The sequence below is a fragment of the Dermochelys coriacea genome, chromosome 6 (genome assembly GCF_009764565.3).
Source record: "Dermochelys coriacea isolate rDerCor1 chromosome 6, rDerCor1.pri.v4, whole genome shotgun sequence".
NCBI lineage: Eukaryota > Metazoa > Chordata > Testudines > Dermochelyidae > Dermochelys > Dermochelys coriacea.
Genome location: NC_050073.1, coordinates 70,183,973 through 70,203,229, shown reverse-complemented (window position 1 = coordinate 70,203,229; position 19,257 = coordinate 70,183,973). Strand labels below are relative to the sequence as shown.

Genomic DNA, 19,257 nt, shown 5'->3' with positions numbered 1-19,257 from the left:
CCTGAGCCCCTTCCTGCACCCCACACCTCAACCTCCTGCCCCAGCCCTACATTCATGGCCTTGCATACAATTTCCCCAGATGTGGCCCTCGGGCCAAAAAGTTTGCCCACTCTTGGGCTAGATAGTGGTATAGCTGAAAAGGATCTGGCGGTTACAGTGTATCATAAATTGAATATGGGTCAACAGAGTGATGCAATTGTGAAAAAGATTAATATTCTGGAGTGTATTAACAAGAGTGTCATATTTATTATTGTTGCTGCAGACAATTCCAAACCCTCAACATTTAAGCATCTTGACATGCACTTTAATCTCAATGGGTATGTCTTCACTACACATTTAAGTGGGGCTTACTGTAACCCAGGTTTTAACCTTAACACCCACTACCATTTACACAGAAAAACTTCTGACCTGAGTTTGGAGATGCTTTAAGCCTGCACTAGCTGACCTGACTCGGGGTGTGTGTGTTAGAACCTGAGCTCCACTTTAACTCAGTCAGGAATCCACCCAATTTGCAGTGAGAATGCAAGCTAAATCACTCAAGTGTTGATAGTCCTTCAGTGCCCTTCCCACAATTCCCCCAGAAGGACAGACAAGTTCTTCCACAAATGCCACAGTTGACTGGGAAAGAATCTGAGTGTGTCTCAGCACAGAGAACCATGGGATATGCCCTAAGACACACCTGGGTGAGTGCAGAAAGACCAAGGACACAGTAATGTGGGTATGTCTTTGAAGTGGGGATGTGGGATGCTTACATCTGGGATAGACTAACCCAGGTGCCCAGAACTGAGTGCCACTACCCGGTTTAACTGTGCAGTGTAAATACAGCCTATACGTTCAAAGTAGAGCTGTAATATTTTTACTGAAACTCTGGAACTCTTGAGACTATTGGAACTCTGTGGCTAACACCCAATACAGTTTTGAAAATGTAGGGAATGCACTCTAAAATAGAGAGACCTGCACTCAGTCTTAAAATAATTATCCAGCATATACCAGTGCTTACAAAAAATAAATACAAATAAACCCACCAGAAAGATCCTAGTTACATTTTCTGAAAGAAAAATCGTTAGCCATTATGTGAAGATGTGTTTGTGTTGTTAAGGAAAGGAGTGTAACTGTAGTTATTAACTTCTTAACGCTGACATTTATGAGTTTCAAAATATTTGTACTCCATAGGTTAAGCTCTATTGATACAAAGTACCACATTTGGAAGCTTGGAGTTGTTTTCACTGACAATGTAAGTATGTTAGCCTAGAGAAAGGCTTTCATTTATTCTAAATGCAAATATGTATTTTGCACTCAAAGCTATAGGTGGGCACTTTTTTAATAAAGAGAAATAAAGAAGTAAATAAAATTGGGTAAGATAAGAAGGCAATCATCTTGAGTATGGTGAAATAAGCATATGTGGGTAACCAAAGGAACTGCAAAAAGTAACATATACATTGATAAATTAATAGCTACGTACTTATTCAATCAATATAAAATGTTTGTTCTTTTTCTGTCTTTAACCTTAGCCCAACAACTTTCAGTTAAATTCTCTGGGACTATTTGTTTTTGACATCATAGGGCAATATTCAGGAGATACTATAATTGCAATACAAGATTTTGGAAATTAATAATAATGATTGGGTTGTGTTAAAAGGAATAATATTAAGAGGGTTTTTATTGTATTCTGAGGTTTTGATTAATTTTGACTTTGGGGGGTGGTGTAAGTTGCCAGATCGATAGCCTGAAGACCAAAGCCTTCTATCTTCAGAATAGGTACAGCACAGTCAGTGTCTTCAAACACTTGCTCTGTCTTAATCCTGACCTGCAAAGACTACCTGTAGGGGTCAATGGTTAGTTCAGACTCCTTTAGAATCCTTTCTTAACTCCCACAACCATCTCTAAAGGTCCCTAATCACCTTAAAATTCCCTCTTGCAAATGTGGGCTGTATATATCTCCTCCAGATCTGATCAATACTGCTCAAAGGGTATGTCTACACTGAGGTAAAAGAGCCTCAGCACAGCCATGGCTGGTCCAGGTCAGCTGACTTGGGCTTGCGGGCCTTTGGCTGTGGGGATAAAAACTGCTAGAGCCCAAGTTCTGAGACCCTCCACCCACACAGGGTCACAGAGCATGAGCCTGAACATCTACACAGTGATTTTTTCAGCCCCACAACCCCTGACCTGGGCCAGCCATGGGTTTTTTATCCTTGTGTAGCCATTCCCCAAGAGTCAGCCAGATGAAGTGGCTTATGAGGCACTCCCTCTCCCCAAGGCCTGTATGCTGTGTTGTAGCTGTCTCAGTCCCTGCAGAAGCATCAGATCTTCAGAAATTCAGAATGCATAGCAAGGTCTCCAGCTCTGTATAATATTCTCAACCAAAACAAGATAGTATTAAGAGCCGGGGGAATTCTGATTTTAGTAATTAATCTGTTCTGAGGAATATAATCAAATGAAAGATTTAAAGTAAATGTCAAAGGCATCATTTCCAAGGTTAAACGGCAAGTCTTTTTATCAGAGTAATGGGGTGTGTTGGAGAGAAAGAATAAGACACGGTTCTTCTGCATAAAAATATGGAGATGCAAAATCCATATTAATTTATGATTGGAAAGCTCAAACCATTAGATCACTGCCTACAGTTCAGAGTTTCATTTTGTGTGTTATGTACATTATTCAGTAAAACATATTAGTAACTGTTAATATTCTCTAACATTTCACATTTTCTGTAGTCCTTCTTGTACTTAGCTTGGTACACAACTATGTCTATCCTTGGCCATTACAACAACTTCTTCTTTGCTGCTCACTTGCTGGATATTGCTATGGGTTTCAAGACTCTACGAACCATTCTGTCTTCTGTAACTCACAATGGCAAACAGGTGAGTGCCACATATGTAGTCTGAAAATGAACACCATTCGTAACTATACTGAACAAAAATGGTAGTCCTATAATATACCTTGGAAACCAATGCGACTTTTTTCTATTAGATATGATAATATTACATATCTTTAACAGATATTTTTCATAATATAAGCGTCACAACCTCCTAGTTTCAAGAGTTATGATTCAGCTGCTTCTTAAAATCTCATTCTCAAAAACATGGTGTAAATGTTTGTTAGGCTGGACACACTATTTCTTTGTTTAATACAAATGATTTGACATTTTAAGGTTGCAAAGCAGCAAAAAATAATGTTGATATGGTTTTAGTTACCTTTTATTTACCAGCACTATCTTAAAAAAAGATTTTATTTTGTTGGGAATTGGTCCTTTTATGTGGACCTTAATGACCTATGCTATTTAGAAATGCCAAAAGTTTTAAGAAGGCAGTTGTAGGTTTGAAAAAATCACTCCTGCACACAGTAATTTCTATTCAGAATTTCTTTACATTGATGGTGTGGCTATTGGAATGTGCTTTCATTTAGATGGTAAGTATTTGGGGTAAGGAATATTCCTTACTGTGTCTTCTGCAAAATACCTGCACACTTTTAGTCCTAAATATAGAATTTATTATAATCCTATACCCACGGGACAATAAATGCTAAAAATTTCCTGCGTACAATACATATCCTTCTAGACAATGGAAAAGAGGGAGGAAAGGAACAGCCATTCCTAAATGCATTTAGAAATACAACCATTCTGCAATTTGGAATCTCTACACAAATGCGGCCTGCTGGATTCAGATGTATACAAATCTGATTCCAAAATCAATTTGGATACCTTATAATAACACAGCTCCTTCTTTGACATCTGACCTGTTTCCTAGCCATCATCTCAACATAAGCACAAGTAATTTATCAACTCACCATCTCCCTGCTATCTGTCTTTTCCCAGACTAAAAGCGCTCTTCACATACTCCCACTAAGGTGCCTCCCACCGCAACCCCTGAAAAATTCCTTTCTGTATATACCCTTCCATTATCTGGTTTCAACCCTAGCTCCAGATGTGCACACCCCAGTCCCTCCTGCCATCCCTTCTCAAACACAGTAAAATGTATCCCAGGCCGTCCCAACCTCTGCATGTCTGGGATTTGCTTTCAATATCTAGTAGAAACTAACACACATGACAAGGGATACTCCTCCAGTGGCGGGGAGAGCGGAGGGAGGTGCAGTGTTACCTCCGTCAAACAGAAAGTGATTCTTTAAGTAGGGAAGGAAGGCTTCGAAAGAGGTAAATTTCATACTGAATGTTTATTCTCTGTCTAATATACCCTAACAACAACCCCTTACCTATCAGCTTTCTTTTTTAGGGGAATAACAGTGCCCTGAGATTCCCAACTTCCTTTTAATCTTTCTGTCTCCCATTAAGTCCATACATTGGCCCGATCAGTTCTTTCAGCAGAGGACATCTAGATGCAGCCCCTTCTTTTATCAGGAAAAGGAAATTGCCAGCATGACACCCAGTACTCTCCACAAGAAGCTTAGCATTCCTGCTTCCTTACTACTTCTGACTAAAAAATGAGACCTTAACTCTGATCCCCCCTCCCCTACATAGCTCTGACAGTCTGGCTACACCTAGTGTGTTACCTATTAATATTTTAATTCAGTGATTGATATATTTTCTCAGATTTCTATTAAGATGATATTTCTCAGAAACTCTGAGACTGTGTGGCTGATGAAACAGCTTCAATTCAAGGTCGCAACTTTCAATAAACCTACCATGACTACCCTCCCTGACAAGCAAGTATTAGCACTGCTGATATCATCACTGTTGGTTTCAGCACACACATGAACAGATTTTTAAATAGAGCCATACATTTTAGAAATATGCCCAATGATCTGCATAAATTGCTCACTTAAAAAGCAACTAAAATGGTTAATTTTTTTTACTCATTTTAAATAGTAATATCAGTTCTACAGTGCTTTTTAAATATATATAAAAATCTTCCATAACACTATTATAAAACCACAACTCCAACGCCAATGAGTAGGGCCCTACCAAATTCATGGTCCACTTTGATCAATTTCACGACCGTACGATTTAAAAAATCATAAATTTCATGATTTCAGCTATTTAAATCTGAAATTTCATGGTGTTGTAATTGTAGGGGTCCTGACCCAAAAAGGAATTGTGGGGGGATCGCAAGTTTATTCTAGGGATGGTTGCAGTACTGCCACCCTTACTTTTGTGCTGCTGCTGGTGGCAGCTATCTTCAGAGCTGGGCAGCTGGAAAGTGGCAGCTGCTGGCCAGGAGCCCAGCTCTGAAGGCAAAAGCTACGCAGAAGTAGGGACGGCATAGTAACATATTGACAGTTTCAGAGTAGCAGCCGTGTTAGTCTGTATTCGCAAAAAGAAAAGGAGTACTTGTGGCACCTTAGAGACTAACAAATTTATTAGAGCATAAGCTTTCGTGAGCTACAGCTCACTTCATCGGATGCATTTGGTGGAAAAAGCAGAGGAGAGATTTATCCTCTGTTTTTTCCACCAAATGCATCCGATGAAGTGAGCTGTAGCTCACGAAAGCTTATGCTCTAATAAATTTGTTAGTCTCTAAGGTGCCACAAGTACTCCTTTTCCTTTTATAGTAACATATTGTCACCCTTACTTCTGCGCTGCTGCTGGCAGGGGACCACCTTCAGAGCTGGGTGCCTGGCGAACAGCCGCTGTTCTCTGGCCATCCAGCTCTGAAGGCAGCGCAGAAGTAAGGGTGGCAATATCATGACCGCCCCCCCAAATAACCTTGCAACCCACCTGCAACTCCCTTTGGGTCAGGACCCCCAATTTGAGAAATGCTGGTCTCCCCTTTCAAATCTATATAGTATAAGGTAAAAGCACACAAAAGACCAGATTTCACAGGCAGAGACGAGTTTTCACTGTCCGTGATGTGTTTTTCATGGACATGAATTTCGTAGGGCCCTACCACTGAGTAATATATTAGTGGTTCTTTATGTGCTGAATTTTCTTGCTCAAAAAGAATTTTATTTGCTTAAGAGTAAGAATTTTAAACCTGAAATGCTGCTGTTTTCAACAGCTCAGTAATGAAAGAGAGAAACTCCCCTATTGTATCTCTTTTTGTCTCATTGGAATTTTAGAGCAGATGGCATCAATAACACAGCTTATTAGACAGAATATTGGCAACAATAATCCGTACTAAAATAGCAAGCAGTTCAAATAAGCCCATATCAGTTAATTCAATAAAGTAATTTCACACCATTTGATTTGTTCACTGTATGTCCAGTTTCACAAATAAGCTGGCATTTCACCAGTATCCCAAATACTGAATGTACCACATTACTGATATGAAGTTGCTGTTAAGGATATATTTCAGAAAAATAACCATATAACAACATGTTTCCTAAAACCACTCTGCTGCTATTTTATCCACCAAATAAGGCATCAAAGTATACATTTAAGATGTATTTCACCCCATTATAGAATCTTGTGCCTCAGAAACTCTATGTTGATCCAGACAACAGAGAAAGATTCCATGGATAACAAAACAATCATCTTTCATTCTTTTTGAAAAAGAAACAGCATAGCACTATCGAGTTTCAATACTTCTGGGAACACAAAAGATCTCCTGACTGACTAGTTCATCAGTCGTGCCTGAAAGAGATTGGAATCAATCATGCCCTTCCATTTTGACTGAAACTCACGTTTCTTTCTTTCATTTCATTTATTTTGTTTGTGTATAGCTTGTACTGACTGTAGGATTGTTGGCTGTAGTAGTCTACCTTTACACTGTTGTGGCATTCAACTTCTTCCGCAAGTTTTACAACAAAAGCGAAGATGAAGATGAGCCAGACATGAAATGTGATGACATGATGACAGTAAGTAAAATATCACTAGCACTTTTAAAACAGAAATGTCACCCTAGTTTTTAAACCTGATACTCAACATATCCCAAAAGCACTAGATGAAATTGGGGAGGAAAGGTTTTTCTATAATTAAGAACTTGGCACTTTGGGTCTGCTCAAACTGCTTTGAGCCACTCTTAACAGTGCAAAGAATCTGGAAATTCACTCAGCATCCTCCGATGGTGTAAGGTCAAAATAGTAGATATATGCATCATATAAAAGACATGAATGGGGCATCCTTACACCATGGAACTTGCTGCTGAAATTAACATCTATGAACAGGTGTATCTTAGAGTACCTGTGAAGCTGATTTTATCTGTGCTGAAGTGAAAAGAGATTCAATTAAGAAAAATCTATTCCATAAGTAGCAGTAAACTTAAATTTCCAGTCCAATGAAATATAGTTCTAGTTTCTTTAGCCCCTAGCCAGTCCAGAAGGGGAGAAGAAAGAGAGCAATTGCATGTGGCTGAGAAGACTTTACTGTGAGTGATAAACAGCTAATACTCCAAGGCTCCTCCTCCTCTCCAACCCCAAAATATAAAAATTATTCATAGGAAATGCAAAAGTATCCCAGAAATATTTACTCTGGGGTGAAGTACCTGTTGGCACTCTAATCTTCTTATTGTACAAAGAAACACCACAAAAGAACACAATAAAATTTTAATTTTATAATTCAAATGGCACAGGCTGAAATGAGAAACGCTGGTCACAAAAGACCCAAAATCCGAAGTGCAGTATATACTGCATGCATGTATTTTTTCTTCTCCTGACCTCTGAATAAAATATTTAATGCAAGTCAGATAAGTGAATAATGGAAAGAATGAACTCTGTCCCATCCAATACTGTTTTAATTGGTCCCTTTGTGGACTGAATACAAAGGTCTGACTGAAATAAAACTCACTTACAAGATTCAAAGGTACATAGCAGTTAGAATAATTAAAATATTTAGCAACATATTTTACATATTAAACAGTTATGCCAAATGAACTAAAATGATTCTAAGTTAATATTTTTATCTATGGTTATAGCAGTATCTCCCCTCAGTAGTAAAAATGCATTAAAAATCCATACATAGTTCTATATTGTGTTTTGTTCTGCAAGATCAGATTTATCACATTATTTACTTTCATTAAAGCATGTTTCATGTAGAACTAATATTGCTGCCTGCTGGGACTAAAGAACATAGCTAGGGCTTTTCAAATATATTTTTGACATATATTGTGTGGCTGAAGATAGTTAAAGGGTAATATAACTGTTTTATAGGAGAGAGTTCCCAGAAAGTCCCCTGGAATTAGACCATATATGTGCGTATTTTAATATGCCTAAATTATGCTTTGAGCATCTAGATGTGTAATTTGATAATTGGGCCCAGAGTGAACATTTTGACAAAGTGTGAACTTCTGCATCTACGACCAAATCCTGCAAGCTTTACTCAGGCAAATCTCCCATGGAAGTCAGAATTAGGGCCAGAGGTTGTACAGAATGTTAAATATATATATATTAAAACTGGCTTCCGGGTGCTGAAAATATCCAAGACTGAGAGATTATCTGAACACAGTGTTTTGCAAACATTTCATACTCTGCTTTTTGCTCACAGTCCACCTCCTTTACTTTAATTGGGATTCTTGCTAAAATTTTCTAGATCCAATTAAAAGATGAAAACAGTGTACCCTAACTGCTCAGAAAACTTTTAGAAGGATTTTGAATGATTATTCATACAGTTGATAGAATACAACAACTTTCGTCTTCTAACATGAGGGAAAAGGCTGTAGACAAAATGGATCTAAAGAATAATGCACTGAAAATAGTCATGTTTGTGGAACACTGAGTGGGAAAAAAATGAATGTGCCTAACTGACTCTGATTCCATTCCAATCATTTTATTTTAGTGTGAACCTTCCCTAAATCCTAAGTTTGAATGTGAATATCAGGGTGTATTGTAACATCATTCTCCATGTATTATTCTTTGTACAACTTGGTTTCAGACTTTACTGAAATACAGAACATAAGTAATACGCAGAGAGCAGTGTAATGAAGTGTTTATGCAGAAGACAAAATATATTCTTCAAGTGTACGTCAGTGTGACTTCCCACTGTAGGTGCACATGCAATCAAGCTTAGAATCTTCTGCATAGCCATGTCAAGTGCCTCCTCATGCTCCCACATGAGGGCATAGAGAGCAGAGTGGTCTCTGCCCTCCCTCAGTTTCCTCTTACCACCCATGGCAAAGAGACAGAACCTGGACTCTGTCTGATCCGCTCAGCCCTTTGGCTAAGTTTCCAAACCTTTGTGAAAAAATATTTTTCATTCCTAGTTTTATTTCTATATTATCTTTTTAGCTGTATGATTTAAAAAACAACCACAAGAGAATAGAGACAGGAGAATGCCCTGTACAGCAAGACAAAGTAGCATGGCTGTTAAAATGGCAGACTCTAAACCTTGAGGATTTAAACCCTGCTCTTTGTGGAATGTTCCTGATAGGCAGACATAGCGGGGTGTCTCTTCTGCCTCGTGGAAGCTCATATCCCCAATAAATGCTCCATCTGTTGTTCCTTCTCCTCCCACACTTGGAAATCAAGGGACGCGAGGCTCAAACTGCACCTCTTGGAGCAATCCATAAAGGTAGCTTCAGATCCAAGGGAAGAAACAATGTCCTACCTGGAATCAAGATGGCTCTCTTCTGCAAGTGCTCCAGCAACCAGGCATACCTCTGGTGACAGAGACAAGAAGAGAACAAAGAAAGCAGCCAAATCAACACCAGCATCAGGAGTCCCAACACCAGTGGGTACCTTCTTGGTGCCGACCCCTTCAGCATCAGCACTGGGACAGAGAGGAGCAGAACACTCTGCATCCAAAATGTAGTGCTGCTGTGAGCACAGCTCCAAGCGGACGTTGTGTCCACCCCAGAAGGACTGTTTTCTGGGCAGAGAGCCCTCCCAAGGGAAGCTGGAATGAGATCCTGGGAGATATCCTAACAGCACTCATTACTGGGGTTCCCTAAAACACTGGCAGTGGATAGGCCTTGCACAACCAGGACAATATCCATATGAGATGCCACCATGGCTCTATTTGCTGTATTGGGGCCCACCATCTTATCTGTCCTGCAGTCGCAGCCTATCACTCCTCCACAAGGAGGAGGATATATTGGCCTCCATCAGCATCAATAGAGAAAGCCCCTCTCATTAGAAACAAAAGAGCAGCAGGGAAAACCAACAGAGCAGGCCAGGGAGTCACTTCTGGTTCCCTCTCTACCCAAGTAATCATCCTCCTCTCCTGAGAAGGCTATAACCCTGGTGCTGACACCAACTGTGGATGACTTTTTGACACTCCAAGAACTCTTATCCAAGGTATACACAATTCTAGACATCAAAACAACCATAATCCAAGAGAATATCCATGAACTATTTGCAAAAAGAAAAGGAGTACTTGTGGCACCTTAGAGACTAACAAATTTTATTTTTCATGAAGTTGACAGATTTGTTAGTCTCTAAGGTGCCACAAGTACTCCTTTTCTTTTTGCGAATACAGACTAACACGGCTGCTACTCTGAAACCTGTCATGAACTATTTGACATCTTAAGTTCCATGGCACCCACAAGAATTGACTTACCTATCAACAAGGCTTGAGGGACCCTGTGAAGGGTCTCTGGCACACCTCGACCTTGTTCACTCTAACCTCAAAGCAGGTAAAGAAGTTGTACCGAGTACCACCCAAGCGTTCTAGCAGTTCTGCACATACCCTACCCCAGAGTCGCTCACATCAGTCATACAAGACAAAACAGGTTCCATCAAAGAAATGCCAGAGGACAAGGATCTGAAAAAACTTGACTCTTTTCAGCAGGAATGCATGCACTTCAGCCTCTGTGGAGTTCCAAATTATGACTAATACATGATAATTGCATGCTTCTTCATGATGGTGTGGACCTGCCTTACATTATTAGGCCATATGCCCTATATCCATGTATGACACCATTTGATAGACTTCACCTAAGGCCTCTACAGCTTTGACTCAGGTCAGTCTATTCCACAGTGAAGCATCAAGGGAGCAAAACAGTTATCATTCCCTCTTGCATCCTTCTGGAACTGTCATGGTGGCTACACCCCAACCTCAAGAAAGGAGTAGCATTCAAGACCCTGTTGCCATCTGGAATGATAGTCATGGACCCTTTTGGAATAGGATGGGGTGCTCACTTTGACTATCTTCAGATACAAGGGACATGGTCCCCAGAAGCCATGAGGCTACACATAGGTGTTTTAGACCTTCAGGCCATCAGACTGGCATATATGATGTTACTTCTGGTCCTGTGGCACGATAGTACAGGTGCTTATAGACAACACAAAGAGGTGCTTGTTCATCCCCCTATGCAGGGAGGCAATCAAACTGTGGAACTGGTGCTGCACCTTGATAGCCCTGCACCTGCTGGGAACCAGAAACAGCTAGGCAGATTTCCTGAGCAGGCAATCTGTCTTCAATCAGGCGTGGCCACTGCTGGGGTCCATCACCAAAGGGACATTTCTCTAGTAGGAGGAAATCCAGTAATAGACATGTTTGCCCCTAGAGACAATGCAAAGTGCCTCAACTTTTGTGCCTGGGGTCCCTACTGCAGTGGAATGAAGAATTGCTTTACCCTTTTCTACCAATCCCACTACTCCCACAACATGATCACCAAAGCCAGAGAAACTAGTGCAGACATCCTCAGCACCCTACTGGCCAAGACAAGGTATGGCTGACAGACTTGCTATACATGTCAGCATAGCCCTTAATCAGGCTCCCAGACCTGTTGTCCCAGAACCAGGGACAAATATTTCATCCAGCCCCAACTTCTTTACAATGGACAGCCCAGACTACTCTGTACTTGTGCAGGACATCCTGGCACAAAGCAGGAAGCAGTCCATGAGGCTGACTTGCACCTCCAAGTGGAAGAGATTTTTCATATGGGTAAGCCAACATGGCCTTGTGTGTGAGCAAGCCTCAGTACCTTGGATTCTAGATTACATGTTGCAATTGAAACGGTCATAACTTAAAGTGCATCTAGGGACTGATGCATGCTTACTTACTGGTAATGGAGCACACTCCAACATGGAATCTCAGCATCTTCATCCTGAAGCTGATGAAGCTCCCATTTGAACTCCTCCCAAGACTGTTTCATTCACCACCTGATCCTTAAAATGTGTTTTACTCATGGCCATCATCTCAGCCAGAAGAGTGAGCAAGCTCAGGCCCTCATGGTGGAACCCTTGTATACCTCATTTGCAATGACAAAGTTATTCTGAAACCGGTAGGAAGTTCATCCTCCAAGTAGTGTTTTGAATTTAACTTAAACCAAATGATAAATTTACCTGTGTTCTTCCCTAAGCCACATTCCATGCCTGGGGAAAAGAAACTGTACATATCCTGTGCTCTGCATTACTACATCAACAGGACTAAATCTTTCAAACTGTCCCCTTGCCTATTCATGATAGCTGGCCACTCTACAGGCTATGCTATTTCATTTCAAAGGCTAAGTGGATACTATCAAGGCTCACTTGATGAGGCTGAAACAGCATCCCTTTCTTGTTCCCAAAACACGCCAACAGCCAGAATCTGCCAGGCTGCTATTTGATGCAATCTGCTTATGTTTCTAAGCATTATGCACTGGACTTGGCTGTTACATTCAATGCTAGATTAGGGAAAGCAGTATTCCAATCTCTGTTTGACTGACACAACTGGTACACCTCAATGTCACCATCCTGAAGAGAATACTGCTTGCCAGTCCCCTACAGTGGGATCCACTGTGAAACATGCTCGAAGAAGACGGAACAGTTACTCTGCAGTATCTGTTGTTCTTCAAGATGTTGTAGTCTGTGTGGATCCCATAATTTACCCTCCATCCCTACTTTCAGAGTCCCCAGCTAACATGGGCTCATCTTGCCAGGGAACTGAGGGAGGGTCAAGACCATTATGCCCTGGCATAGGAGCACAAGGAGGCACAGTGACCCCAATGGACACTGCTGTGCAAAAGATTCTGAGCTCACACATATGAGCGTGTATGGCTATCTACAATATTTCAAAGAAACACAGTTACCGTAGGGTAAATAACCATTCTTTATTCAATGCCAGCCATTTTAAATACTTCTGTTTTTTGACCAATATAACTTTTCCTTCTTTCTAGTGTTACCTGTTCCACATGTATGTGGGTGTGAGAGCTGGTGGTGGGATTGGGGATGAAATTGAAGACCCTGCTGGGGACCCTTATGAAATGTATCGAATTGTCTTTGACATTACATTTTTCTTCTTCGTCATTGTCATCCTACTGGCTATCATTCAAGGTATTTCCACTTACAATAGTAAGAAGCCTTGGAGTCTAGTGAGCCTGTTTACTTCTGCAGTGCATGTCAACTACTCATTGACTAAGATGGTTTAAGCAATATTGCTACATTCTCCATAGCAATTCATAAAACAATTCATTCTGGAAGTAATAATTGTATAATTTACCCATAAAATATATACATTGTCCCAAGACCAGACAAGACACCAGGAATGTGGTTTAACTAGACTGCAAGTTTAAGTAACACATCTGGGTACGGTACGGCAGTAACTTATCCAGTGCAGGTCATCCTTGCTTCCATAACCTGTACTACTTTGAGGGGATGCTCTCAAGTCTCCCAGCTTTCTGTTAACCTGGTCACAGAACCATTGCTGGGATACCACTGTTCTCCCTTTTGTACAAGGGCAAGGGGGGTGAGAAAGAAGGGGCTGTCTCCTCACTGTACCAAACATTAGGATCCCAACCCCCTTCCCTGCCTTTTTAGGAAATGCCTTTTCCTAATCTGCTTCTAATTCTGGTTTATCAGGGAACCAGATCTCCAATTGAGCCATTAACTGCACTTGACACTTGCTACTGTGACCTCCTGAATTTTAAAACCTAACCTACACACCTGATTCCTGGGCTGCTGAAAGGTGAAAAGGCCCAATCTGACAGAGGAAAATTCCTTCTGTGCCCAAAATTGGGACTGGCATTATGCCCACGGTAAACACACCGTAAAATGGTAGGGAAGAAGATTTTGCTCAGGGCACAGAATGGCACCTCAGGTAGGGGGAAGAGTTAATAAGCCATCCATTGAACTAATAGGCTTACAGTGAACCCAAGAAACCCTGCTCCTCAAGCTGATGAGGATGGGGTCAAAAAAAGGCAGGCGGGCGGGGGGGGGGAAAGGTTGGAGAAAAATCCTTAAAGAAACCAAGGCTTTTCTTTCACCTATTGGCCCAGCAAAGCCTTCCAGCTGCACCCTAGGTATATGTATATATCACAGTTCTGGGCTTACGAGTAGCAGCCGTGTTAGTCTGTATCCACAAAAAGAAAAGGAGTGCTTGTGAAACCTTAGAGACTAACAAATTTATTAGAGCATAAGCTTTCGTGGGCTACAGCCCACTTCATCGGATGCATAGAATGGACTAATGCACCCCCTCTCCCTCAAGAAATGCCCTCTCTGCTCTCAGGCCTCTAGTCATCACTGCTCTCTTGGCAGAGTCCTGCCTCCCTCTCCCGCCTGACAAGGGGTGTAGGCTTGTTGCCCCCTTTCACAGAGTCAATCCTAGCAAAGAGTCCGGCTTCTGCACTTGGTTTTCACACCCAAGGGCTACCACTACTGCATGCTGGCTTGTTGCGAGATTGTTTACTATATGAATAGTTGCAGTTTGAAATTATTAGGGGTAATGGTATACTCACCCTCCATGCACTAAGGAGTGCTGGTAGGGTACCCTAGGTATGACAAACACAGATCTACCTTGAGACTATTCTACTTAATATTATGAATGTTATCTGTATATTTGAGCCAGTCCTTGAAAGCATGACACCTTCAAAATGCTGAGATGGGCCAGACAATATGGTCCCATAGAATATTCATAGACTTTTATGTTTTATATGCATTTGTGTGTTCCTGGCTCATTGGGTGGATTCTCTGTGGAATCTGGAATTACTTGGGGGTGAGGAATGCAAAATCCCAAGACTGGTTGTGCAGAAGCCCAGCCTTTGAAACTTTACCTGAGGAAGAAAGGGGCAGCAACTGATTTTACCTGTTTCAGGAGCCCTGGCATTTGTTTGAGTATAAATGCTGAGTTTGAAGTGACTGATGGAGGGGTCCTTGGGCTACAAACTGCCCTGATCTGACACTCAAGAGAGGCAAACTCTTAGATACCAAAGTCTTTCAAACCCTTCTCTATCCATCAGGGACTCTCACAAAAACTGATTTGGGGGCCAGACAGGCATGCTGGTGAGCTTAAATATGCCTTTAGGTCCCTCTATTGTTCTCTCTATAAGACTTTTATCCTAAAATAAACGTACTCTGCTTTAAAAGAGCTGTTTGGTTACTTGTAATCGCTGGTCTACACTGTTCATAGCCTTTGAGAAAAAGCAAATCAAAGGTGCTGGATTTTTATGTCAGCCCTATCGGTGCGTTACAGGGAGCTGGAAGGAGACAAAATCCCTGCCCAGAGATAAGTGAGGGCATTCCTTGAGCAGCTTAGCACAAAACTGTGACAATATAAAGGTTTATATTTCAATTACGAAGTCCTACAGCAAGTGCAATGCAAATATTATTATATCCAAGGGGTCGGCAACCTTTCAGAAGTGGTGTGCTGAGTCTTCATTTATTCACTGTAATTTAAGGTTTTGCGTGCCAGTAATATATTTTAACATTTTTAGACGGTCTCTTTCTATAATATATAACTAAACTATTGTTGTATGTAAAGTAAATAAGGTTTTTTAAATGTTTAAGAAGCTTCATTTAAAATTAAATTAAAATGCAGACCCCCCCCGCACTGGTAGCCAGGACCCGGGCAGTGTGATTATGACCATTATAGGCCATAAGTTACCTACCCCTATAATATCCTGTGCTAGTTGCACAACTTGGATTGTTCTACCTACAGGCACCACCATGCTAAGGCAACTGGAGTCTATGCTATTGGGTGTGCTGTCCTTTTGATGAAGCCTAAAACAGCTACTTCTCCCCCACTCCATAGCTTGTAAAATTAATACTGATAGGTTTTACACATTACATCTTTCCATTTAAAACAACAGGTCTGATTATTGATGCCTTTGGTGAATTAAGAGATCAGCAAGAACAAGTGAGAGAAGATATGGAGGTAGAGCACCCATATTACATTCTGTACTGCTTCATACTATATCTTAACTAACTGATAAGAACCTAGATTTATGTGTTAAGACTGTGCTAATATCTTAATTTTCTTTCTAGACCAAATGTTTCATTTGTGGAATTGGTAATGACTATTTTGACACGACCCCACATGGTTTTGAAATGCATACTTTACAAGAGCACAACTTGGCAAACTATCTGTGAGTATATTTTTGTTACTGTTTATTCCCAATGTCATGTTAGTTGAAGATCACCCTATGGAGGCTTTCAGTACAGGAATAATCACAGGTTTCAGAGTAGCAGCCGTGTTAGTCTGTATTCTCAAAAAGAAAAGGAGTACTTGTGGCACCTTAGAGACTAACAAATTTATTAGAGCATAAGCTTTCGTGAGCTACAGCTCACTTCATCGGATGCATCCGATGCTGTAGCTCACGAAAGCTTATGCTCTAATAAATTTGTTAGTCTCTAAGGTGCCACAAGTACTCCTTTTCTTTTTGAGAGTACAGGAATAGTATGCTTGAAATGCATGCATCTGAACAGCCCTGCTGTTGGGGCCCACACAATTTAAGCACATCTCAGAGAAGAAAGAACAAACATTTGATGCTGTCTGGCTCTTCCCCTCCCACTTTTTAAAAAAAAAAAAAAAAAGAACAAACACTAGGACTCACTTTAAAATAAATCTGCTCACTGAGTGTTAGTAAAAGGTAGAGGCACATTAGCAAGAATGGGGTTACTGTTCAGCCAAGGAGAAGTCTGCACTGCTATGATTTTTGGTCCATTAAGTTAGGCTGTGCTGGTTCCATTCTGAAACAGATAAATACATGATACAGCACCAAAAGGGAGATCTTTTAATTTAGGGTTTCATATACAAGCAACAGTAGCTATTTACTGAAAAGAAAATAGATTAACTATCGGTCTGATCCCGCAATTCTGCACTGAAATAGTCTTTGCAGATTCTCTGTTAAGCGGAGTAAATAGCCTCATGAATAACTGCAATTTCCAAAATAGTTTAGCCAATGCATGCCGTTTAAGCTACTAGGGCCCAAATGTCCAAAGAGAGGCTTATAAGTGACTGGTCTCAACTGCCCACATTAGCAAATATTCACAGAGAAGACAAGGTAAGAGGGGGCGGGGAAATGTGTCAACAGCAAGAGAGGAACTGAATGGCATGAGATGGCAGTCCTTGGTTCTAGCTTTGACACGTGGCACCTGATCGTAGAGTGTACATGCCACCAAGAGCCTAAAGTGCATTGGAATATTCTGGGTACTCACATGGCAGCAGACTGTGTGTATTAGGAGAATTTGCCTTAAGAATAAACAACCTTATTTCTTTGGTTGGACAAACTCCCACTGACTTCAGTAGTTTTACCACATTGCAGACTTGGGCCCTCTTCCTTGCACTAGATCTCTGGATTTGACATAAGCATTGCTTAATAGTTTCTGGTTTATAGTAAACTACGTTTTTCATTTCCTTAACAGTATAAAGAGGCTAATGAATCTCCCTTCATACAAATAAACAAGGACTTGTTTGTATTCTGGTTTTATGGAGATAGTAAGGCTGGGTCTGCATTAAAAGTTAGGTCGAACCAGTTATGACGCTCAGGGGTGTGAAAAATCCACACCTCTCAGCAATGTAGTTAAGATGATCTAATCCATGGTGCAAACAGCACTAGGTTGATGTAAGAATTCTTCCATTTACCTAGCTACCACCTCGCAGGGAGGTAGTGCTTATATTGAAGTGCTACAGCTATGCCACTGTAGCATTTCAAGTATAGACAAGACTTAAATCTCAGTAAGAAAATGGGCCATATACCACCTTCCCAACCCCCAAAAAACCAACAGATTTTACAGGCCCAGAGAAAAAGAGAGCAAAGCAGATTTTGAAATCAACTCATCTAATTAGGGTTTTGGTGGTGGTTGGTTTTTTTTGTCACTTGTGGTCAGAGTAACTAAACATCAGCAACTCTTAAAGGTAGGAGAGCATGGCTTTGGCACAGTTTTCACACAGAACAGAATTGCTAAATTACAGGATAACTGTCTTCTATTTAATTTCCGTGCTATGGTAGATCCCAGGGTATTCTTCTGCCCACTTTCAGAGGGAGCTGTATATCACCTCTTTTCTTTGTCCATTAGCATGGAGATTAGATGTCACTTTTGCACTATTTCTTTGTATCATTATAAATATAAAATGTCAAGAAAATTGATTTGCTGCTAAAATATTTTCTCAAGGAGTACAATGATTAATAACCACATTGTAACGGATTCATGACCAAGTTTACATCTAACTCTGGCCACATTTACAGTATGCCTGGGAGTCTCATGTATATGGCCAATATATTTGTTCACGGTATAAAAGTAAAGCATGAAGTGCCTGCTTTGAAACAGCACAAGGCTACAGTAGAAAGATGAAGGGAAGTACCCGATTTATAAACTGTGGATGTTTATTTCAAAATCACTTGTGAAAATATATGTACAAAAAGAAAACACCACTATGTGATTTGATACAGTCAAGCTGTGTTAGCTAGCTGTGATAAGGAACAGTCCCAGAGAACTGTTTGAGACCAATTCATAGTTAAAGCATTCCAAATATAAAGCCAAATCATTTTGAAGAGTGAAAGGCTTATGATCAGCTTTCAGATATTCTTGGTGTAGAGAGGAGCTAAACTGCTGGATAAGTTTCTTGTTAAGTATAGCTTGATAGGGATATGATAGCCGGTGTAAAAAATCTTTTCCAGGACTGCATCAGAAACATCATTTGAAATGGTATTTTCATTAACATTAAACTTGTTGGCAGTACCCCAAAGCCACCTATTTCTGAAAATGACTGGGTTTCTAATCAGTTAGAATAGGCACTAACATAAGTCAGAGTGCTAGTACAATATCCTTCTAATAATCCATAGAGTTTAAAATGCACAAGTGAGTCTTAATTGTTGTTCCAAGATGTTTGAAACCATCAGTTCTCTGATTGGTGCTATAATAAATATGCAACTAGACTAAAGCTAAGGTTCCTGTGAAGACACTTTTTTTCATCTCTTGGTGAAGCAGATACTTTAGGGGAGATACTGTTATGAAAGAAAAAAAGAAAATGCTATTCCCATGCTGTTTTATTACTAGGTATTAATGATGCTAGAGTCATTATGGGGATGCTTGTATTCTTTCTTACTATGGCTTGACTTTTTATTAAGTCTGATGATCTTTCGGTATCAGGAGGGTATTTCCATTCATTTAAACATTGTTAGAGAAAACAAGGCTTGGATTTTCAGTGAGAGTTAGGTGTCTAAGCCTAACTTCCCTAGGATGCTTTTAAATTCCCAGCCCAAAGGGACTAGGATATCCCTGTGAGGCTATGCT

General features: G+C 40.5%; 1 protein-coding gene across 1 annotated transcript in view; it reads left to right on the top strand.

The window, feature by feature from the left end:
• Positions 1-19,257, top strand: part of RYR3 (ryanodine receptor 3) — a 529,369-nt gene that overhangs the window by 506,559 nt on the left and 3,553 nt on the right. The window contains exons 98-103 of the mRNA XM_043516837.1: positions 1,174-1,234; positions 2,712-2,858; positions 6,613-6,747; positions 12,924-13,080; positions 15,831-15,895; positions 16,006-16,106. Of these exons, the coding sequence (XP_043372772.1) occupies positions 1,174-1,234; positions 2,712-2,858; positions 6,613-6,747; positions 12,924-13,080; positions 15,831-15,895; positions 16,006-16,106 (666 nt within the window). The remainder of the gene's footprint in view (positions 1-1,173; positions 1,235-2,711; positions 2,859-6,612; positions 6,748-12,923; positions 13,081-15,830; positions 15,896-16,005; positions 16,107-19,257) is intronic.